Raw genomic sequence first — 23,173 nt, forward strand, 5'->3', positions numbered from 1 at the left:
TCTGTACAATCTGGTGTCTCTAATGTGCAAAAATCCATTACTAAGGCTTCATTAACTACCATGGCAACTTCTAATGAGTGCCGCAGTGCCATCACCTTCATCACATTCCATTGGACTCACTGAGAATGAGAAGGCACTTTTCTTCTAATGGCAGCCTTGACTATAAGCCGTATCGAAAAGGAACACTTTAATGTTAATGGCAGAGGTGGCGTCAGCCTGCCGAACCCAAACTGGGAGCTGGTTCCACAGATCTTGTTTTTAGTGCCTTTCAGTTCTCTTGCTGCAGGATTTTGGATGAACTGGATCCTTTCATGTATGTATTGGGATTTTATATATACAAATTAGTTCAGCCTAGAATTAACAAATTCAATACAATTTTATTTATATAGTGCAAAACAGTCACCTCAAGTCCAAATGCATGGACTAATTTTTCAGCATCCCAATAAGGGGGGGTGGGGGTGTATTCTTAACTTTGACAATCTTGTGCAGATGAATGAAGGCACTCCGAAATATATGTATGTTGGTTGAAACTGACTCCAAAAATCTTCACAATAATACTGGAGGCCAAGGTAATGCCATCCCAAGTGAGTATCTGGTTGGACACCATGCTTCTTGGGCCAAATTCATATAGGCCTTAAAATCTTTAAGACATGCTTGTGGTTCAGCTGATCTGTTTTATCTGATGCCACTGGTAAAAAGGGATAGACAGCTATAAACAAAACCATGGAGCTTGATTAAAGACTGCACAGACTGATGATTTCTATGAGCCACATCATTCAACAACAATAACAGCAGCATGGAGACAGTTGTGTAAGAACAACTCAAGGATGTACAGTCTAAACAGGCTACAACTACAACAGCATGCAGCTCAGGGGTTGCTCTACTATCTTACATATCTTTTACTCAGTGTTTAGCAACTGCACAGATGTCCAGGCTTTAGAAATGCTGGTGTGCATGTTTTGTTACCATTGGACTAAGCCAGGCAAGCTGTTTACCCCTGTTTCATGTTCCCAAATAAAAGCTTTTAGCTTTATCTCCTTATTTGCACGCAGAGAGATGAGCATGGTATAATTCTTCTCATCTAACTCTCAACAAGAAGGTCCCAAAATGTCAAAAATATTCCTATAAAATGGGAGACAACTACACTGCTCAAAAAATTAAAGGAACAGTTTGAAAATGCATCAGATCTCAGTGGGGAAAAAAAAATCACGGTGGACATCTATGCTGATATGGACTGGGTAATGTGTTAGGAACGAAATGTCACATCGTTTGATGGAAATGAAAATTATCAATCTACAGAGGGCTGAATTCAAAGACACCCCGAAAATTAAAAAAAAAAAAAAAAAAAAAAATGCAGCAGGCTAGTCAGTGGTATCAATTCCTTCATCCTCCAGGAGCTGCCTGCATACTCTCGCCACATGAGGCTCGGCATTGTCATGCACCAGGAGGAACCCAGGGCCCACTGAACCAGCATAGGGTCTGAAAATGGGTCCAAGGATTTCACCCGGATACCTAATGGCAGTCATGGTGCCTAGCCTGTAGAGGTCTGTGTATCCCTCCATGGACATGCCTCCCCAGACCATCACTGACCCGCCACCAAACTGGTCATGCTGAACAGTGTTACAGGCTGCATAACGTTCTCTACAGCTTCTCCAGGCCCTTTCACATCTGTCACATGTGCTCAGGGTGAACCTGCTCTCATCTGTCTCATCTCTCAGGACACCAGTGGTACACCTGCCAATTCTGATATTCTATGGCAAATGCCAATTAGGCTGCAGGGCACCGAGCAGTGAGCTCAGGGCCCACTAGAGGGCATTGGGTCCTCAGGCCACTCTCATGAAGTCTGTTTGGTCAGATCCCAGTCAATATCCCAGAGGTTTAGTTGACTTGATGCTATACTCTGATTAAAAAGTGTTCCTTTCATTTTTTTGAGCAGCGTATAACACAAAAACATCTTCTAATCACAGCATCAATTCTGCTTATTTATTTATCAGTCCAGTATCATCTCCCCTGTGCAGATATGTACATGTATTGGTAGCCTTTGTTTTCCCCAAAGCATCCTAAGATGTAATCTAAGGCTGAATGTGAGCCAAGACTCTTCCCACTGCTGATGGGTGATGTATCTGATGGCCTGTTAGTGCTGAGGTCTGCTTTATTTAGATGTGCACCTGAAATACCTACCACAGTAATCGATATGCCAAGGGGAAGAGTAGATAGAGGCTGAGAGCCAAGTGCAGGCCTGAATATGTACAACATCTATATGTGTGTATGATGTGTGTGTATGTTTGGAAGATGCAGGAAGGCCAGCATTTGAGACTTAGTTTAAACTGATCAGCTGTTAGTAGTAGTAGAGTGGAGTGTAGTTTGTGTGGTAGAAGGTAACAATGATCAGGAAGGTGGTGGGTTATGTATGTGTCCATAGCAGTGTTTTAATTAGTGTGTTAGACATAGTCAAGGAAGACGTCAGCTGTGTTCTGCAGTAAAGGTTGGTTGGGGGCTGTTGTGCTGCAGACTGAGCTCAGCCTCCGTGATGGCACCCTCTGCTGCTCTGGAGGACCTGAAGTATTACTCAGTGTCAGGTACACCTGAGGAGTAACACAGACTTGTGTTTTAGGAAAGAAAGAAAGAAAAAAAAAATGATATCACATAGTTTTTGTGCCTTGGAGACAAAAATGCAAGGAAATTAATAAAACAAAAAGACAAAATAAAAATAAAGATTGTTCTTATGCTTACATTCTTGGTATTTTCTGACAGCAACAGTTCGGTTCTCTCCACCAATTTTTTGAAGGATGGCCTTTTCAGAGGGTCATGGTTCCAGCAGGACAGCATCATGTCATACCTACACAGGTCACACTGGGATTAGTTTAGACATCCTTGGGATGTAATTATGTACTGAATGTTTCTGCCACTGAAATTTTGACTTATGGATGAACCCTTTTTTTTTTTTTTTTTTTTTTCAGTGGCGGAAACAAGCTTTCATAGAATACACAGTAAAACAGCCATCAGAACAAGAAAATAATCTAGCTAGTAAGTATGAATTTTAACCATCTTGAGCTCATAGCCTTGACTTCATTATTACATCATTCATGCTGTACAGAATTGGTTTAGTCTTGGGTATAAGGCTGCAATAAACAATTATTTTCATATCAGGTCACCTATAAAATATCAGAGAATTACAGCTATTATAAAAATTGTTTGTTTTAGTGCCCTGTGAAAGCAGCTGCTGTTGCTTTAACCACATTTTGTTACATCGACAGTATATAATTGCTCTAAAAAGGAATCCAACTGGTGCACATCCAAAGCACCCACTGATGGAAAACAGAACATATAAAATGAGATTAAAATAATTTATTTATATAGCCAATCATGTAGAAATAAAAAATGTATACTAAAGGAGGTACAGGTTAAAAATTAAAAAACATTTTTCAGTTGATCACCACATTAAAAAAGAAAATCAGCATCTATTTTGATAATTGTTTTTTACTGGTTTTACCTTTTTCAGTGTGTCATTGGTTTTGTCCGATGTTTGTATGAAGTGATTGTGTCTCTGATTTTGATAAATCAAGTAACTTTTTGTTTGGTTTAATAACAATAATGATCAAAAATAATCACTACTTACACCCCATGCTCTTGTATCATATATGCAACAATGTGTATTTTAGGTCTTTGTGCTGTTTTTCTTTTTTTTTTTTACTTTGACCAAACAAATTTAAAAAAAAAATGCAAACTTGGGATTAATTGAAAAAAAAAAAAAGATCTGTAGCAGCATATTAAAGAGACTCACTCTCACAAACATACACTTACATCTCAATGGGGGCAAACTCAGGCCTGCTCATCCTGTGGCCTTCCTGAATCATCCTATAAAATGCGGATCCCACCTGCATCCCAGGGTACGGGCTGTTACCTGCAACACCAACTTTGTGTCATTTTTAAAGGAAAAACAAATCATGGATTTGCACAGCGCTGCTGGAGTCTCAATCAATACCACTTTGCATGATTAACTGCCCTAAGCCATGTTGCTGCTTATGAGCATTACTAGAGCCTCTAGTCAGGCCCCAGTCAAATGGATGATGATAACAAAGGTTCAAACAGAAAACGCACAGCATAAAACGGAAATGTTACCAAGAGAGAAGATTTCCCAGAGCAGGATGCCGTAGGACCACACGTCACTCTCAATCGTATAGACACAGTCAAAAATACTCTCAGGTGACATCCACTTGACCGGCAGACGAGCCTGCAGGAGGGAAAGCGATGACTGCTTATCCTCATTTATTAGAATACACAAAATTGTCTGTCTAAAGCATCTAAAATGTGTAAAAGTGTATCAAATTTCTTGAAATGCAATGCAATAATTGCTCATCAAACATGCCAAACACTGCCTTCACGTTACCTCCATGTACAGAATTAAGAGAACTTGCTGCTTCTTTGTCTAATGTAACTGGGAACTTTTTATCTTTTGCTTTTTGGTTGGTCGTCCCACATTCTTCACAAAAAAAGTCTGCATGCATTGTTTCATTGAGCAGTTCAGACTCGGTAAAGAGAGGCAAGCGTGGGAGTTTTCCTGCCTTGATATGCAGAGACAGAGCAGGAACAAAGAGAAGGAGAGGAGAAGTGAAAGACTGACAGGCAGGCAGAAGGACAGACTTACGTTACCGCGGAGCACATAACTGGCGTCAGTGGTGATGTCTCGAGCCAAGCCAAAGTCACAGATCTTTGCCACCCTGCCGTGAGTCAGCAGAATGTTTCTAGCTGCAAGATCCCTGTGGATGCACTGCACACACAAACGCACCAGCAGAAACAAACAGAGCAATGAGTATTGACACGGTAACTGTTCTTTGCAGTGAATGACAGGACATACTTACAAAAGAGGCGAGGCCAGTAAAGCTTGTTACAAACACAAAAGGCAAACTGACATTTTTACAAAAGAAGATGAAGGAAAAAAGAAACCAAAACAATGAATCAAACAAATAAAATTCAATAAAGCCTGTGTGGGAGTGGGTAAATGGGTGCCACATATTCTTATATTTAGGAGTTTAACTGGTTAATAAAACAGCTTTAAAAGGGGAAATAAAGCATTTTATTTAGAAATTAAGTTACAAAAGTTACAATTTTTATCTGGCAATAAAAGACTATGACTGGAGATGGCTCTTATAGTTATCTAAGACAAAATGTCACCAGCTTGGTCTCTCTGTTGGCCTGCCACCTGCTCATGTCTGCGAGAAACAAATCAGCTATGGTGAAAGAGACTGTTAAAACTGTGTTTCAGTACAGCTTCATTACAAAAAAAAAAAAAGGATCATGTTATTGTAACGGTAATTCAAAAAAAAAGGGTAAAATGTGTGTAAAATGTATATAAAAATAGAATGCAGTGATTTGAAAATCTCATAATATCATATTTCATTTACAACAGTTAGGTAACAGGTCAGTAACATGGCTGGGTATAAAAAAGCTCATCTTAGAGAGATCTCAGTGGTAAATATTGGCAGAGGTTCACTAATCTGTAAAAACCTAAAACTACAAATGTGAAGACTTTGAATATGTTATCATCTACAATAATAACATCATCAAAAGGTTCTGCAGAATTTGGAGAAATCTCTGTGTGCAAGGGACTTGCTCCAAAATCAATGTTATTTGATCTTCGGGCCCTCAGGCATGGAAATCACTGCGTGGGCTCAGGACCACTTCCAGAAATCATAGTCTGTGAACACAGTTTTCTGTGCCATCCGCAAAAGAGCAGGTTAGAGCTCTATCATGAAAAGAAGAAGCCATGTTTGAACATGGTCCAGAAATGCTGCTGCTGCTGGCAAAGCGGAAAACCGAAATTATTCTGGAAAACATGAATCCCGCGTCATTCTGAACTAAGGAGGAAAGGGAGCATCTGGCTTGTTATCAGAGCTCAGATAAAAAGCCTTTATCTCTGATGGCATGGGGGTGCATTAGTACCTATGGAATTGGTGCCTTGCACATTCCTCTCCAAAAAGTCCAACTGGTTCTCGGTTCCCAACATTTATGAACTGGATCCTAAATAATGGCAAAAATCTAATTCAAAAATGTTCTTAAAATTGTACAGTTTAAGCATTTAATATACTTTCTATCTTCTGTTGTTATTAAAATATGGGTTCATCTTTACATCTTAAACAGCGTCCCAACTTTTTTTTGGAAGTTGTAATTTATGTCATACTATCTTTTAACTCTTCAGGTAACTCGGGCACAGAAGCCATGGTTTGCAAGCCTAACTGACACAGGGGTCAGATTAAGATGTAAAAAGGTTATACTTAATAGCATATACATCAACCTTGTGGTTACATTGTTACGTAGAGAGAAAACACAGGCACACATTTCCTGCCACTGAAATCATGGAAAAATGTGCTGAGGAATGAGAGTCAAACAGATAAAAAAATAGAAATAAGTAGAAAAACTGTGCCTGAAATAATAAAATAAATAAATGTACAGTTTGAACAAGTGAATCAGTCCAAAGCTGACAATTTCTGTGCAACTAAGGGGGAGCTTCTTTAAATTTTAATTGATTTTCATTCGAGATGGTGCCATCCTTTGGAGTCATGTTCCTGTCTACCTGATCGCTTTTGTAGGCCTCCTTTCTGTTCTGTCTCTTTATACTGTGTTAGTATAATCCTCCAACTAGCATGTGTGCCTCCCTGTTTTTTGTTAACCAGTAGTAAGAAGAAGGTAAAGGAAGATCAATGACAGGTGTTGCTGATCTAAGAGAAACCATGCCATTTTTTTTTTCTTTTAACAATGCTGCAGGTTTTTGTTTCTACTTGATTATTTGATTGTGAAAATAGTTTCTGTGAAATAGTTTGTGTACAGCGTTGAAAACCCGCAAGCTCTATTGCAGTGTGCTAAACATCAGTATCTGGATTGTGCAGCTTGCAGCCTGAGTGTTTCATGGCTGAATGGGTGTGTCAGCAACTACAGCAATAGAGCAGTTTGCAGAGACAACACTGGTCCTGAGATACAATCCAGATATATGATAGTATCCTGATTTGATTTATATGCATAGGCTACTTTGTGCAGTGGATCTAAATATGGTGTTGTGCCTTAATGGCTAAAATGCTCCACACAGCCTGAAGGAAGATGCAGAGTTATGCGATAACTGTACTAATTCTCTCTAGCTTCATCATTGCATTTGACATTTCTTTCACTGCCAAAATAACTAGATTAAACACTGCAGCGTAATCCTTCAATCCTTTTGTGTGCAGTATAGGATTTAAATGCAACAATACTGTTTTCCTACTATAATGATGCCATTAGCTCAAAGCAAACATTCTACATGAATATTGGCGCTGAGCCATAGCATGATTTATGAACTAGCAACAGCACTTTTAAATCTCTCAAGTAACTACTCTCTATGCTGTTTGTTAACAGTCTGTAAAAGCCTTACATTCCTGGAAGTAATGTACTCCATTCCTTTGGCCACCTGGTAGGAAAAGCTGAGGAGATCTTCAGCGTCCAAGGACAGGTCATCGATGTCATCTAGGCACACATTGCATCGTCAGTTTTAAGGAATCAGAGTTTAAAAAGACTTGGCTACTACCTCCACCAAGGAGGTTATGCGATTCATTTGATTTGCCTGTTTGTTTGTTGGCAGAATTACTCAAAAAATTATTGCATGAAAATGTAACCATACACATACACTTTCCTAAGAAAATATCACAGATTCAGAGATCCTTCTGGACCCAGCAATTCACACTGGGATTAATCTGGAGGGAATTTCCAGCCTTGGTGGAGGTATGCTCTTGATTATGCAGTGTACTGTCATTAGAAATGTGACAAGAGTGAGAGAGACAGCTGCTGTACCTGACTCAGAGGATCTTTCTTTCTCAGAGGGACGCATGGGCATATATCCTGTACCAGTAGCTTCACTGCTACATGCATACACACGCAGACAGGAATACACACAAACACACAAGTAAGTACTGAAATTAAGCACTTTCAGCTGTAACCACTGTAAAGAATTCATACACATACACACCTTGTGGACTCTGTTGGGTTCGAGACGTTGCGATAGTAACCATCCTCAACTCGGGAGTTTAGGAAGGACTCTTTTTTTCTTCGCAGGAAGTTGAGGAGGTCCCCATAGCAACAGTATTCTGTGATTACCAAAATTGGTCCTGGCAGGATGCAGGGATTAAAAAAAAAAAAGAAGAAAGAAAACAACCATCAGTCGCTGATTTTTAAACCATGACAGCACAGTGAAAATGAGACAAAAAAGACAGTGGTACTGTATTTACAAAGCCATGTAAGTCAGGTTGAAAAAATTTAAGCTTTAATGAGTAAATTTGACACAGTGAAAGATGTGTTAGTTTGACAATAAGGGTGTTTGAAAAGCTGCTCAATATTTTATGTTTAAACACAAAAAACAATGTCAATATTCACAGTGTTTCTCTCATAACACATACTCATGCACACTTTTGTGGAAAAAATGCTAAATTACAATCAATACCGAGGTCTAGACAGCTAAATAATATTGAACACGTGCACAGCAGATTTGTTGCAAAGTAAAATGAATCACGTCTTGGTATCAGAGGCAGATGTTGACTGTTCAATAACTGATAATAGTCGGGCAAAGCAGTGAATCACCACGTGAGAAGACTGCAAATCTGTCTCCTAATATTCATGATCATAAAAGCAGTCAATAATAAAAACCAGATGCAAAAGGTTTATACGGTCAACAAGAGCCAGAACAAATTCAAAAATATGAATCCAAAAATATCTCACATGTAAATTCGACTCTGAGTGAACTAAACTTGCTAATGGTGACTCCTCTCACCTCCGACGGTGCAGGCTCCCAGCAGGTTAACGATGTTAACGTGGTTTCCAAGGTAAATGAGGACCTTCAGCTCAGACATCAGCGCCTCCTTCTCCGTGGAATGAGCGTTGGCTGAGATGACATCATCACAACATTACAATACAAACACTTAGCAGTAGAAGAGGTATAAGTACAAAGTCAAAGGCTGGAAAGTGAAAGTATTCCCTTGTGACTGACATATTCCCATATTTAACAGTCTAGTAGCAATTAAAAATATTGATGCATAAATATTAAACAATATCACTGGTGCTGATAGGGGTAGTGTAGCATTTATTAAGTTTTCAGCCCAGTGTTTTCCAGTTTGAGAAGATTAAAGACTAAAAGAACTGTAAAAAGAGGGAAAAAAAAAAAATTTGTATTCACAAACAAAAAACCTAAACAAAAAATTTTACCCAATGTAACTGAAACTGTCCATAGAGACCAAAGCCATTTTTTGTACCAAGCTGTAAATACACTTTTAATCGCTGCTGCATATTTGAACCCAGTCTATGTGCACTGACTTGCTTTCTGAGCCAACCTCAAGTGGCCACTTAGAGAACTGCACTTTTTTGGCACTTCCACATTAGATACATTTTTCAGTCCAGGCTGCCACTGCATTAGGCTTGGAAACTGAAACCAAGGAGGGCAGCAAAACACTGATGTTTTAATTTTTTTAAGTACGGTACTCAAAAGCACATTGTTACTTTGTATCACATCATATAAGGAGTTTTTCCTTCCCACTGTCGCCAAGTGCTTGTTCATAGGGGGTCATTTTGACTGTTGGGTTTTCTCTGTATTATTGTAGGGTTTTTACCAGCAATACAAACTGCCTTGAGGCGACTGTTTGTTGTGATTTGGCGCTATATAAAAAAAATTGAATTGAATTGAACTGAATAATATTGTTATAACACAGAATAACAGAGAAGGAATAAAGACAGACTTACGCTTCAGCATCTTAACAGCGACGGTTGTGACAGCGTCTGCAGAACACAGTCCATATGCTGTGGCCCTCACTACCTTTCCAAATGCCCCAGAGCCCAGGGTTTTACCTTCAAGTACACAAAAACCAATCCTTTAACATTTCATACTCACTTTAAAAATGATAATAATGTCATACCTGCACATTTGCACTCTCACACACATAGCTACACACGTTTTCCTACCAAAGCGTAGCTTCTGCCTGGGGAACTCCCATTTGGAGTCATATGGCAGCTGGGTGGGGTCAATATATATGTGGTTGTTTCCATGAATACTCTCAATGACCTTCCACTGAATTTGGAACTTTGGTTTCTGTTAAAGTTTGGAAAGGGGAGAAAAAGTGACGTTAGATCAGCTTCCCAGGATTGTTTTTTGTGTTCGACTGCATAGCTCATATCCCCTTTCACATTGCTCTTTTACAAAGATGCACTTTAGTTGTCAGCCCGTGTCTAGACTTTCCCCCTGACGATCCCACTGCAGATGCGTGAACTACTTCTCAAGGAGTCTGACTCATCTGAGCGCAATAAGAGCAGCATGCTCAGGGGGGTAAATTAATGGCTAGAGGCGTGATCGCAGTGTCAAAAAATCCTTTAACTACAGCATGTCTGCACTTTAAATGGTTGATTGATTCAGCTGAAATTCATTAGTACACATTCATGTTGATTAAAAGAACATACTGTCACTCTTGTGTGCAAAACGTCACTACCAAATGCAGATAGAAAGATGCTTCTAACTTTAACGTACTCTAAACAGGATGGAGGTGTGAGTCATTAGTAAATGAAAATGGGCCCTTTGCCAGAAACTACCGAAGCCATTTACTTTCCTGGGATGCAAACTGTATATCAATGGTGCTTGATGAACTTAATTTAACACTGATGTTTATAATCTTTGAAACAGATTCATGGCTTTGAAAGGGACTGATGGCCAAAGAGTTTTGTGAGTTATCTCAAATTTATGACCCTACTGAAACTCGGGTTAAAATCATAATTATCATATGCCGTGTGAACTTTATTTCCTTTTTCCCTTACCTGCATGTACTTATAGAGCAGCACCACTAAAACAAGGCTGAGTAAGACCCCAGTAGCCACCATGCCAGTTAGAAGAGGCGTGAAGAGTTTATGGGGGATGACACGCTCTGAGAATGCACACAGTGAGAAATCACATGCAGCATTGAAGTAAACAAGTTTTGGTAGTTTTACACACACACACACACACACACACACACACACACACACACACACACACACACACACACACACACACACACACACACACACACACACACAGAGGGTGACATCCTCATCCGTTAAAACAGGCAGCTGCAGCAGTGGTGTTTGTTTGTGTGACAAGGATTAGTGAGTCTGCGCCATATAATCCCAGCTTGCATAGTCAGCATACACTAATCTCATTCAATCTGTACCCAGTAACCACACACCTGGCCTGTGCAGACAAAGGGTCAATGGGTTTGTGTGTCTGTTTGAATTCTTACACAATGTATTTATGGCACACTATAAGACAACCCCACCACCACCACCACCACCACCCAGACAGTGACGCTCCACCTGTGTTACGCTCCTTGTACGCATGTGCCAGCGGCTGTATATAATCTATACAGTGTATGGTGTGTCATACCACTGATGGAGAACAGCGTGTAGGCCTCTGCTTCCTCTGTAGAAGCAACACACTCCAGGGTGTGGTACTGAGAGAACTCTTTGGTGACGTTCAGTCGGCTTTCCACCTCACTCCTACCAAAGGTTGACTCTGAAAGGATAGTGACCTCAGGGGTCTCCAATTGGGTAGCATTGGGCAGTTGTGAGCACCTGTTGAGAGATCAAGGTTGCTTAAGATCACTCTTTCAGGTTCTCTGTGTTCTGTTCAACAGCAGGTTTCATAAGAAGAAGAACCCAAAAAGAAAAAAGTTAATATATATTTTATTTACTTTATTGACCGTTTTATTGCCTTTGTTTCATTTCAGCACAGTATAAGAGCCTCTACTGCATTTTGCAGCATTTATGGTTGAGCTAGATTCTCACATAGTTTTTCTTCCTCTAGTAGGAGAGTTAGGAAAGGTGAGACAGGGATGGCAACTCCTTAGCCTACTGTAAGCGCATTAAAAGCTTTCCATTTCAATTGTTAGATTGTCTAAAACAAATTTAAAAAGATGGAAACATACTGACCAAACCAAAATGATTTTAAGCCTAATAGTGGGGAAATTAGAGCACAGTAGAAGTTCTGCATCTGAATTAAAACTGAACCACCTAATAAACCCATCAAGAGTGGTGTCCCTGCAGCAGATCACCCAGTGGAAACACAGTGCTCTTTCTGCTTTCCCTTCCAGTTATCCTCTCCATCACTTCTGCTCTAACATGCTAAAATGACCAATTCTTGTCTTACAATCTTACAATAAAACTTGAATATTACATCTGGCAAGCTATATTTGTAGTCAATTGTTGCTGTATTCTTCTTCTTCTGTCTTACATATACATATGTTCATATGGATTGTTAATACAGCTGCTTCTCAGCTGCTAACCTCAAAACTGGTCTCTCTTGATTGAAATGGGTGAAATATATTATCTATATATCTTTATGTTTAAGGCATAAAGGCATAGAACTGAGAAACACAATATACTCAGAAGCTTGGATAGTTATTTTGTTAATTTTATTAATAAATCAAATTTCAAAGCCAAATGATATCCTATTTTACCAGTGCTCAAAAAGTTTTGTAAGTTTCAGTTTGTTTGTCTGGATGCAAAAGATGTGTCGATTTGACTTAATAAACGTGTTCAGCTGCCTTGAATGTTTCGTGCTCTCAGAGGATTTGCCAGACAAAGATGAGAAAAACTGATTACTGATCATTGTTTACATGGTGTGACTAATATGAACACGAAGGGAAAAAACTAAACAAAGTACTGATAACCAGTCAGAACTGACTTTGAAATAATAATGGTAAACAATTTGGAAAATCAGGCAAATGAAAAAAAATTCTAAGTGAAATATTTCTGGATGAAACCCGTGCTTTAATTCAAAGGAAAATGTTAAATATGATCAAATTCACTTCAGTGATGACAAACATTATGCTGTAGGGAAAAAATACAAAGGGGGGCATACAGAGAGTTTTAATTTATATTAAACTTATAAAACATGAACATTTACTATTGGAGAAATCTGGAAATCTTTGTGGAAAATGGGGAAATGTTTTTTAGACTTCTTTTCTATTTATATTGTTGGAATACCTTGTGTGGGGCAGCTCACAGAAGTACCAGCTGATCTTAGGGACTGGGTAACCTGCAGCAATGCACCGTACCTGTCCATCAACAGGCCCTTCCTGAGCAGTAATGACAGGCTTACCTTACAGAGAAAAAAGAAAGCCACATATTTAGCATACAGCACATGTATAAAGGATCTCCTGTATAAAGGATCTCCTCCTTGTCAGTCAGAACTCCAGATCTCTCACTTTCCTTTATACTGTTCAGTATTACATTATTGTTTTCAATCAAATTACTTCAAAATATGTTTGGTGCAGTCTCCTGCCCAGGTGGTGATGTTCCCACACAAGATGCTCTCGATGGTGCAGGTGTAAAAGTCTCCACCTGAGGAGGCACAGATGCTGTCTGGCCTTCTTCACTGTGGTGTTAATGTGATGAGACCATAACAGGTATCATGTGATGGTCACTTCTGGGTATTTGAAAGTGTCCACTTTTTCCACCTCAGTATCATTGATGAGAAGTGGATGGTAGTCACTCTGTTGCTTCCTGCTGAAGTCCACAATCAGTTCCTTTGTTTTGCTGATGTTCAGCAGGAGGTGGTTCTCCCGGTACCATTCCTCCAGGTGGGAGACGTGGAGGCCTTTCAGAGTTGTTCTTCTGCATACTTTGTTTGTAACGAGTGGTTGATTCAATTATCGTTGCCTTCCTATCAGCTCGAATTAGTCTGGCCATTCTCCTCTGACATCGACAAGGTATTTTCACCCAGGGAACTGCCGCTCACTGGATATTTTCTCTTTTTTGGACCATTCTCTGTAAAATCGAGAGATGGTTGTGTGGGAGAATCCCAGTAGGTCATCAGTTTCTGAAACCACTTTCACTCACCTTTCTTCCTGATACTCAGTTTGAACTTCTTGACCATCTCTACATGCCTAAATGCTTTGAGTTGCTGATCCATGATTGGTTGATTAGATATTTGCATTAACAAGCGGTTGAACAGGTGGACCTAATAAAGTTGCTGCTGAATGTATGTAACATGACTTTACTGGCCTATACAGTAATTGGTGCTATGGTCTCAGATTGTATATATTTTTTTTGTCTGTTTTCTGATGCACGTATGATTTTGCTTTTCTCTATTTCAACAATTTTGTAAAGTTTCCAATAAATCTTTCACATTTCATTAGGCCCACATTTCTGTAGTACTCTTTCCAAAGTCAGTAAGGTTTTATAAAAGTAACAATTTAATGTCTCAGTCTTAAGATGGTGGTGAAAGGCCTGTTTTATTTAAAAAAAAAAGCCTTAACTAATTTATCCACTGCTCTGCTGTACACATCTATTATTTTAGCTTTAACCAACTAACTGGCTTCTAAATCTGAACACAAAGGAACAAGTGTGAGAGCTACTTACTGTTGACGTAGACATGAAATGAATGATGAACAGATGCATCTTCATGACTGGCTGAGAAGTTATAGATCCCACCCTCGGAGCCAAGAACCCTCACTAGTTTCAACTCACTGCTGTATCTGATAAAACAAGCATACTTGTAAAATCTGTTCACACACACAGTCACATACCAGAAAACTGGTACACTTTTAACTAACTGTACCTGTATTTCTGTTGATGGATGGTGATTACGTGCTCTGTGGTGTTGTGGAGAAGCTTGCCATTGTAAGACCAGGACACAAAGCTCGGTGCAGGATAGGCATCAAATTCAATTCTTAGGCTCAGGCTCTCCCCCTCTTTAACCTCTTCCTGGACTGGACTTTGACTTACAAACATTTTAATGAAACCTTGATCTGAAGAGCAGAAATAAGTTAGTTTGATGCTTTTTATGAACAAAAGATGGGTTTTATTTGGGATAATTTCTAGACTTCTTATTCTGCACATTTGTGCAGTCTTGGAAATGACTATAACCTAACTGTATGAGTGCTGTTTTACTCTTACCATAAACTTTCAGCTGAACTGCTTCATCACTGTGGCCTTTTTCGTTGTTAGCATGGCAGCGGTAAATGCCTGAGTCTGACTGGTTGACAGCTGGGATCAAGAGTGAGGTGGCACGCTCATAACCATAACCCGTAGACAGGATGTGTGAGGTTTGGGTTTCATAAGGATGCTGCAAAGTGGGAAAGGGGAGGCATGCTGAGTTTACAAGTGTAACATGACACAGATGGAGTGTTTTCTACATCATGTGCCTTGATCCAGCGGGTGTAATCATACTAATATACATGAAATCTGTCTGTTAAAGCTTCCCGCACAATCAGGAGTTGAGCAACCAAATGTGGCACATCTTAGGCCCTTAGGTTCTTATCTGTATCTGTATCCTTATGTGTATTATGACATCATCATGTCTACAACTACCTACAAACCTACTAAAATGACATAGTGTTATGCACCTTATAAAAGTACATTATCATTTTAATGACAGTAACATCTAATTTCTATCCACAAAATTTGAATTATGCATTATGCATATTATGACGTCTTCATATTGCTTATCAAGTACTTAACAATGGAAATCACAGATCAAACAATGCAAGTACAATGCAACAATTTGCAAATCATAAGCTGCCACCCCAATCCCCCCTCTGGATACACCCCTGCTTTTTTTAAAAGGCTGAAGCTCCAGCAACTCTTGTAGTATGAAGAACAACTTTATTGCTTGACCAACGTGTTTCAGCAGCTTGTACCTTTCGACACTGACAAAGAGTACAGGCTGAAAGATGTTGGTCAAGCAATAAAGCTGTTCTTCATGCTGCAGGTGTGGCTAATGCTTCAACCTCTTTGGATGTTTGCACTTCTCCGTGCACCTTGGAAGTAGGTGAAGTTGCGCCAGAAATCCTGTTTCTAAGTTTTTTTTCTTGGTGAAACAAATTCAAAACATGAATGTACATTTTCAAAAATCACCAAAATTTCTTAATTTCAACATTTCCTTTCTTTTTTTGTCTTTATTCAAATTAAAATTAAAATACTGGGTTTAAATTGTTCACATGTAATCTAATTCTGCTTTTGTTTCAATTTTACACAGCATCTCAACTTTTTTGGAAACATGGTTACAGGATGGAAAGCCAATAAAATCTCTAAAGCATTACTTGGGATATGAGCTCACGTTTCTTCACGTTAGCCCGGTGAAAAGTGAAAATATTCCTAAAGGGCATTACAAAGTGTTTGAGAAGTGGGCAGCCAACTATCCCTGACAAAGAACTGCAAATAAATCCCTTAATCATTCTCACCGCTGTTGATGGGAAATCCCACTTGAGAGTGACGTCTGCGTTGACATTGGAGGAGCTGCAGGTAAGCTCAAACTGTTCCCCTGTCCTCAAGATGACGGTGTCTTTCTGGGACACTGTGATCACTGGGCGTAACTCTGGCACTGAATCAAGGGATTCAAAAGCAACTTTGTCATAAATGCTGTATTTATGAGATCATCTAAACCAGCATCATAAACACTCTTCTGTTTTGCTCCATTATCATTTTCTGCCTGTGTAGTGTCACACAGCCTGCAGTGTAATCACTCTGGATTAGTATGATCTAAAATCATGACTTTCATCATAAACTGCATGAAAATGTGGTGATTTTACACTAAAATGGAAAATATGACAAATAAATAGCTTATTTAAACACCACAATAAAATACCCTAAAGGGTGTGTGCCTGTGGTTTGTACTGTGCAGATTTATACTGACATGAGCAGTATGTCCATTTGCAGACACTTGTCCCCACGTAGGCAGCACGATTAATTTCCAGCATTAAATGTCTGCAGACGCCACTTCGGTTGCTGTGTTTGCGTTGCACTAATTCTATTTAATGCAAACACAGCCTTCACGCTCCGTTTCAAAGCTTTGTTCACTAAGGGACTAAAATCCCTTGACTGCTCCCTTCCTCTCTCTCTCTCTCTTTCTTCCCATCAGTCAAAAGGACACCATGCCATTGTGCCCCTCAGCTTGTCTACATTTAGACTTCCACTGCAGAGTGGACTGAAAGTGCTGATGTAATGCAGAGGACAGAAACGCAAACAGTTTCCTGACATCGACTTAAATTGTTTTTATGGCATATTTTGTTTTAATAAAATGCACGTAGCTCATAAAAATTGAATATCTCTTTGTGTCTAAAAAAAAAAGTGAACAGAAGGCTTTTGGACCATCTATTATTAGCACTGCTAGCTGCTCTGCATTTGCCAGTGTTGGTCCACCATCATGCTCCAGTCTCAACCAAGGCTGGATGGATTTCCCATAGGATCAATGTTTATAGTGTCTGCTGATCCTTTGATTTTTTACAGTGTTAAAATTTCTCTTATTTGTTGAATGAAATGTCAATAGTTACCGATATGTAGGAAGCTATTGACATTTCATGGAATAAAATCCTTCAGTTTCCATCAAACCAAATTCCTGCAGAACTAATGACATGCTATTATGCTTTCAGAGGCATTAGTGAATGTCTTAGTGAATGCCTTGGTTTTAACTTCCACTTAATAATTATGGGTAAAGTATGGGTGTTTTTTTCCACTTTACCATTATTTGCTACTGACTTTGCAGTCTTCTCTTTTCCTAATTCAAATGTGTCCTCTAAAGATGCATTTGAAGGTTACAGAAGGAGGTTTATATATTTCAGACATGTTAAAAGTCAACACATGAAGAGAAATACATACAAAAGCGGTACTAAGCCCACTCCTTTCTTCCACCACATATACCTTCATTAACACCAGTGAAAAAACTTGAACAAGGTGTTCATTTAAACAGGCCACAAAAGTCAAGCTTAGATCACAATCCCGAGAGATCACCTGATAAGAAATCATCTCAGTGCCAGCCTACATCAGCTGATGGCTCAGCTGATACCCTGCCATGCATCAGAGAGTTGCTGCACATCTTTGACCAGCTTTGAAACCCGCTTCCTTCCTAGCTCCTCTTGTTCAAGCTGTGCCTGATTTAATTAGGGTCTGTTGTCACTGATGCCTGCTCTGTTCTGTAACAGAGCCTTATACTTTCCACATATGCGCATGGAAGAGGAGGTGCCAGAACAGAGCTATACCATCAATTATTAATTACTCTAGACAGAAATGACTGATCTCTCACTAACATGAATGGCAGTTTCTGGAAACAAGAATATTACATAATGCATATTGACTCTTCCTCACCAAGTCGTACTTCCAGAGTATATTTGCTTGACATCACTTTGACTCCACGAAGAAGACCCACACATATGTAGCAGCCATCGTATTCCCTCTGAATGTTGTTGATGGTGATGCCTTCCTGGATGTCACTCTGATAACTCATACCAGAGGGCAGAGGTTGTGTATCACAGGTCTCCAAGCCCAGGTGGGTGACCTCGGGGTCAGTAACAAGGCAAGGAATGGTGCAGCTATCACCTTCTCGCACCAGTTTGTTGTTTACCATAATATGCAGGAAAGCATTATCAGGGTCTAGGGAGATGACAGACAAAGGAAGGTTTGGATTAATGTTGCTGTGAAGACAAACACCCAGTCGCCATTCCCTTCCCCCATCTTAAACACCCACCTTTCACAAATACGTAGATGGAGCTCTGTTCCAGTGTGACGTTGTTCACACATATATAACGACCCATGTGGTTTAGCTGCACTGCTGACAGCTTGATGAAAGCCACATTGCCCTCCTGCACCTCTCCATCCAGCTTGCGAGATTTGTCCCTGTACCACCTTAACCTGGGCGGGGTGCTAGATGTTGTGGCATTGTCATAGCAGCGCAGCTCTAGCTTCCCCCTCTTGGGAACTATGATATGAGGCCCACTGGGGGAGATGAGTGGCTCTGACCACACTGGAAGAGAGGAAGAACATTAAGGTGATGGATGGTGGGCCTGATGCTAATTCTGAATGGGTTCAGTTTGCGTAAATGTCCGTGCCAGAAGGACAGAAAAATGCTGCTGTTTTCAGGAATATTAATGTACATTAATTACAACCTCTGGAAAAACAAAACAAAACATGAAGAGATTAAAAAACAATAACAAAGACAGAGCAGAGATGCACCTTACTAGTACCAGGTCAGTACCTCATTTAACCTTCAGAACTTCTTTAATTCTTCATGGAAAAGATTCAACGAGGTCCTGGAAACATTCCTCAGAGATTTTGGTCCACACTGGAGTAACAGTTGCTGCAGATTTGTTGGCTGCACATTCATGATATGAATCTGGCGTTCCACCAGATCCCAAAGGTGCTTTGTTTGGTTGAGATCTGGTGGCTGTGAGTACAGTGACATTGCTGGCATATTCAAAAAAACAGTTTGAGGTACTTTGAGCTTTGTGGCACTGTGTGCTAACCTCCTGAAAGTTGTCATCAGAAGATGGACACACTGAGGTCATAAAGGCAAGGACACGGTCAGCAACAATACTCAGGTAGACTGTGGAGTTTAAATGATGCTCATTCGGTAGTGAGGGACCCAAGATGTGCCAAAAAAAGTATCCCCCACAACATTAAATAATCAGACTGAACCACTGACACAAGGCAGGAGGGACCAATACTTTCATGTTGTAATTACAAATTCTGACTCTACCATCTGAATGTCAAAACTGAAATAAGACTCATCAGACCAGGAACTAATTTTTCCAGTCTGCTATTATCCAATTTTGGTGAGCCTCTGTGACCACTAGCCTCAAGTTTCTGCTCTTAGGTGACAAAAATGGCCTCCAGGGTGGTCTTATGCTGCTGCAGCCCATCTCCCTCAAGGTCCAATGTGATGTGTCTTCAGAGATACTTTGGTTGTAACCAGTGGTTATTTGAGTTACTGTTGCTTTCCTATCAGCTCGAAGCAGTCTAGCCATTCTCCTCTGAACTCTGACATCATCAAGGCATTTCCAGAGAAAATCCCAGGAGATCAGCAGTTTCTGAAACACTCAGACCAGACCACCTGGCACCAACAGCCACGCCACGTTCAAAATCACTGTTGTTCCCCTGTTCTCATACTTTTTCAATCTCAGCAGGTCGTCTTGACCATGCTACATGCCTAAATGCATTAAGTCGCTGCCATGTGACTGGTTGATTAGATATTTGCATTAGGAAGCAGCTGAACAGATTCACCTAGTAAAGAAGATGTCGATTTTAATTTAGATTATTTAATTGATTATTCCATTAACTGTTTGGTTAATGCCAGATAATAGTGAAAATAGCCATCAATCATCAGCAATCCTGAGGTGTATGTGATAACAGAAAAATGTATTTCTCATTTGTTTTGTTAGCAGACCATCACTCCAGAAACCTAAAAATATTACAAGACAAAAAAACAAAACAACCCCCCCCCCCAAAAAAAAAAAAATTGTTGAAATGCTGTAAGAAAGCAGCACTGTCTTGACAAAGACTCAAAATATCAAATATTATTGCTGTTATTTTTCTTTTGATTGATTATTTAAAACCTACAGAGTGCCCAGTGTGGTGGTTAAACAGGACGGCATGATTGGCAGAGACTCCCTAAAGAGAGCGTACTATCTAACACCACAGCTCAATTGAAGAATCAATAATTATGAGTTATCCAGCCGCTGAGTAATCATGCATCAAGGTCCCTAAACCTATTCCCTTAAGATCCTTAAGATGAGTAAACCCAACTGACATTTTAGTTTTTGCCCCCCCCCCCCCCCCCTTTTTTTTTTTTTTGTTGTTTTAGATTTCCACATGATAAACGCCATTTCAAGAACAGGATTTTCATGTGACTGTTGTGCCTTCAGGCTCAAGTCGAGCTCAGAAAGCAAGAAGGAGAAGGTTGTGGTTGCCCCCCTTCCAAAATATCCACATCTGTGCTTGTGCAGGGTGTTAGGGCATGTTTTTAATGCTGGATCTCTAGGAATATGAGTTTGGCAGCGAGTGCTATGTGAACAAGAGAACGGTTTCAATAAAAACCCGAGGCAGTTATGTGACTAAACACAAAGCTTTGATCTTAACATTGAGAGCTGCTAGATGTCAAGATGCTGCGGGTGCTTTGTGGAAGAAGATGCGCATCTTTTTTTGGGGGGGGGGGGGGGGGGGGGGGGCTGTCTTCTGCTGCTTTGGTAGGATGCACAACCTTATCCCTTTCGTTTGGGTCGGATAAATAATTAATCGTCTTCAAACAACACACACACACACACACACACACACACACTTGTTGCCCGCCAGGATAGGCGACGCAAAGGCATTTTCAGCGTCCCAAGCAGTTATGCAAATTATGCAGACTTCACCTGCCAGGTTGACAAGACCGTTACGTTAACATTTACTATGAAGTCACTCACTTGAAAGAGCGCGGAAACAGTACAATCTTCGGACAAGCGGTTGCGCTAAACATGCGCAATGATACACGTTGTTTTTCTCTGCTGTTTACATCTATACTTTAAAATGAAGGCAAACACTGTTTCACGGTGACAGCAACAACATCTGAAAAAGTCTCTTGACATAAATTCAAGAAAAAGTACAGAATTGTAGTTTTTGCATTATTATTATTAGTAGTAGTAGTATTACAAGGTGACAGGCATTATGTAGCATACCATCAAAAAAAAAAAATTCCACCACTATAACAACAATAAAATATAAGAATATCTGAAACCGATGACCCAAAGAGTTGAAAAATAAAAACCCAAAAAACAAAACAATAAAGTCAACAGTGAGAACACAAACATACACACGATGCTTTATACGAAACAAACAATATTGCAAGTGGTTTTCTTACCGGTTAGAGGCAGCAAAATTAAATATGAGGCACAAAGAGCCCAGCGGAACCTCATTGTTGGGTGATTTTGAAGCCTTTCACTCTACTCCATGCGTTTCCAGCGCAGTCAGGACCATCCTATGCCTAAAAACAACAGAGCTCGTACACCGTGATAACACAGCACAGGTCCCTCCAACGTAATGAGCGCACGGACACAATGATCCAGCAGCCTGGCTCCCCCTGATGGATTTCAATGGAGCTTAAAGACACAGTGCTGCGCCTCTCTCTCTCCCCTGCTCTGGCTCCCTGCCACTCCTTTCTGTCCCGCATTGGCTGGAGTCTGGCCAAGGTGATGAGTCTGTTATTACTGGAAAAAAACCCCGGCATTTTCCAAGCCATCTTCCCCATTTCTTCACCCAGTCGTTTAGAAAAATAAGTAAATTCTCCATCAATACAAGTCCTGACTGGTATAAGAATACAGAGGATCAATTGTTCTGTCAAATAAAATTTTAAAAATTATATCACAGACATTGTAAAAAAGTATTATTATAGCAGCAGCCTGTCCTCACACTTCGACTGGGCCAACGTGTCTTGTTGTATTGATGACAGTTCTCTCTTGGCAGGAGTTTCCCTGCCGGAGCGCTTTCAGTTTGTGATGCACTGCATAGTCTCACATTTCCCAAGTCTAATTAGCATTATGGTGGTCTCACTTTCCCCAGATTTAATCAACTTTGTAGCCTAGAAAGAGCCAATAAATGATCTTAATTTGGCCACGTGCAAGGTCAGGCAAACATTTTTAAGCTGAATATGATGAAGGTTGATAGGGTCACTTTTCCACATTAAATCATTAGGCAGATTCCCCCTATGAACATAGATACAGGTCTGAGTTAACGGGTTAGACCTGCTGTAATTATCCCCGCTGTTTAGACACCAACATCATTAGAAACAGGAACTCATCTTTTAATGCCCGTGAACAGCAGGAAGGATTACAGCAAGCAAAAATTGCTTCAGGGCTCATATGGTCTCCTGGCTATTCTAACACAGATTTTCAAAAAAAAAAAAAAAGTGACCTTATTCTTAAAAATTCTATTTAAGTTTTTAGTCATTATCGGGCGTATTGACTTTGATATGTTGTAATCTTAAATTTGTGTAATGCACCTTCAAATGCACCTTTCTTGTGCATGAGAAGTCTTGACAGATGTTCATGTGATGGTCGTGGTTTTGGGTTTTGGTGTAGTTTCTGCTCCTGTTTTTGCTCCCTCTTAAGCCTCACTTCTAGTCACCGCCTCTCTTGTTTTGGTATAAGCTTCTCCCTGTGTGTCTTCCCCCCACCTTTACACATGATTTCTCCAGTTTTATTATGCTCACCTGTATTCTGTGTATTTATAATTTTTCCTTGCTCCTTATGTTTTGCCAATCTGGACTCTTGTGCATTTGACACCTCCCTAAACCCAAAATGCATCATCTAAAACCTGCTCCTTTTATACTCTTACATTTGGTCAAGAAGTGCATCTAAACTGGCAGAGCATCATCATAAATAAAGTGCAA

General features: G+C 39.9%; 1 protein-coding gene across 2 annotated transcripts; it reads right to left on the bottom strand.

The window, feature by feature from the left end:
- Window positions 1–1,499: 1,499 nt before the first annotated feature.
- On the bottom strand, window positions 1,500–21,757 carry kitb (KIT proto-oncogene, receptor tyrosine kinase b). Of its 2 annotated transcripts, none has more exons than XM_030732542.1 (21): window positions 21,647–21,757; window positions 18,500–18,775; window positions 18,121–18,405; window positions 16,221–16,360; window positions 14,935–15,103; window positions 14,597–14,786; window positions 14,398–14,513; window positions 13,021–13,135; window positions 11,420–11,607; window positions 10,816–10,922; window positions 9,973–10,099; window positions 9,754–9,858; window positions 8,792–8,902; window positions 7,994–8,132; window positions 7,819–7,883; window positions 7,403–7,494; window positions 4,649–4,771; window positions 4,123–4,234; window positions 3,805–3,904; window positions 2,734–2,839; window positions 1,500–2,585 (listed from the first exon to the last, which is right to left on the bottom strand). In XM_030732542.1, the coding sequence occupies exons 1-21, from the start codon at window positions 21,699–21,701 to the stop codon at window positions 2,442–2,444; spliced, it is 2,865 nt and encodes a 954-aa protein (XP_030588402.1). In that variant the 5' UTR covers window positions 21,702–21,757; the 3' UTR covers window positions 1,500–2,441. The 2 variants fall into 2 exon arrangements, with proteins under 2 accessions (XP_030588402.1, XP_030588391.1); XM_030732531.1 differs by having other exon boundaries at window positions 7,819–7,886.
- Between the last annotated feature and the right edge of the window lie 1,416 nt (window positions 21,758–23,173).

Source organism: Archocentrus centrarchus, chromosome 1 (assembly GCF_007364275.1).
Source record: "Archocentrus centrarchus isolate MPI-CPG fArcCen1 chromosome 1, fArcCen1, whole genome shotgun sequence".
In the NCBI taxonomy this organism is placed as follows: domain Eukaryota; kingdom Metazoa; phylum Chordata; class Actinopteri; order Cichliformes; family Cichlidae; genus Archocentrus; species Archocentrus centrarchus.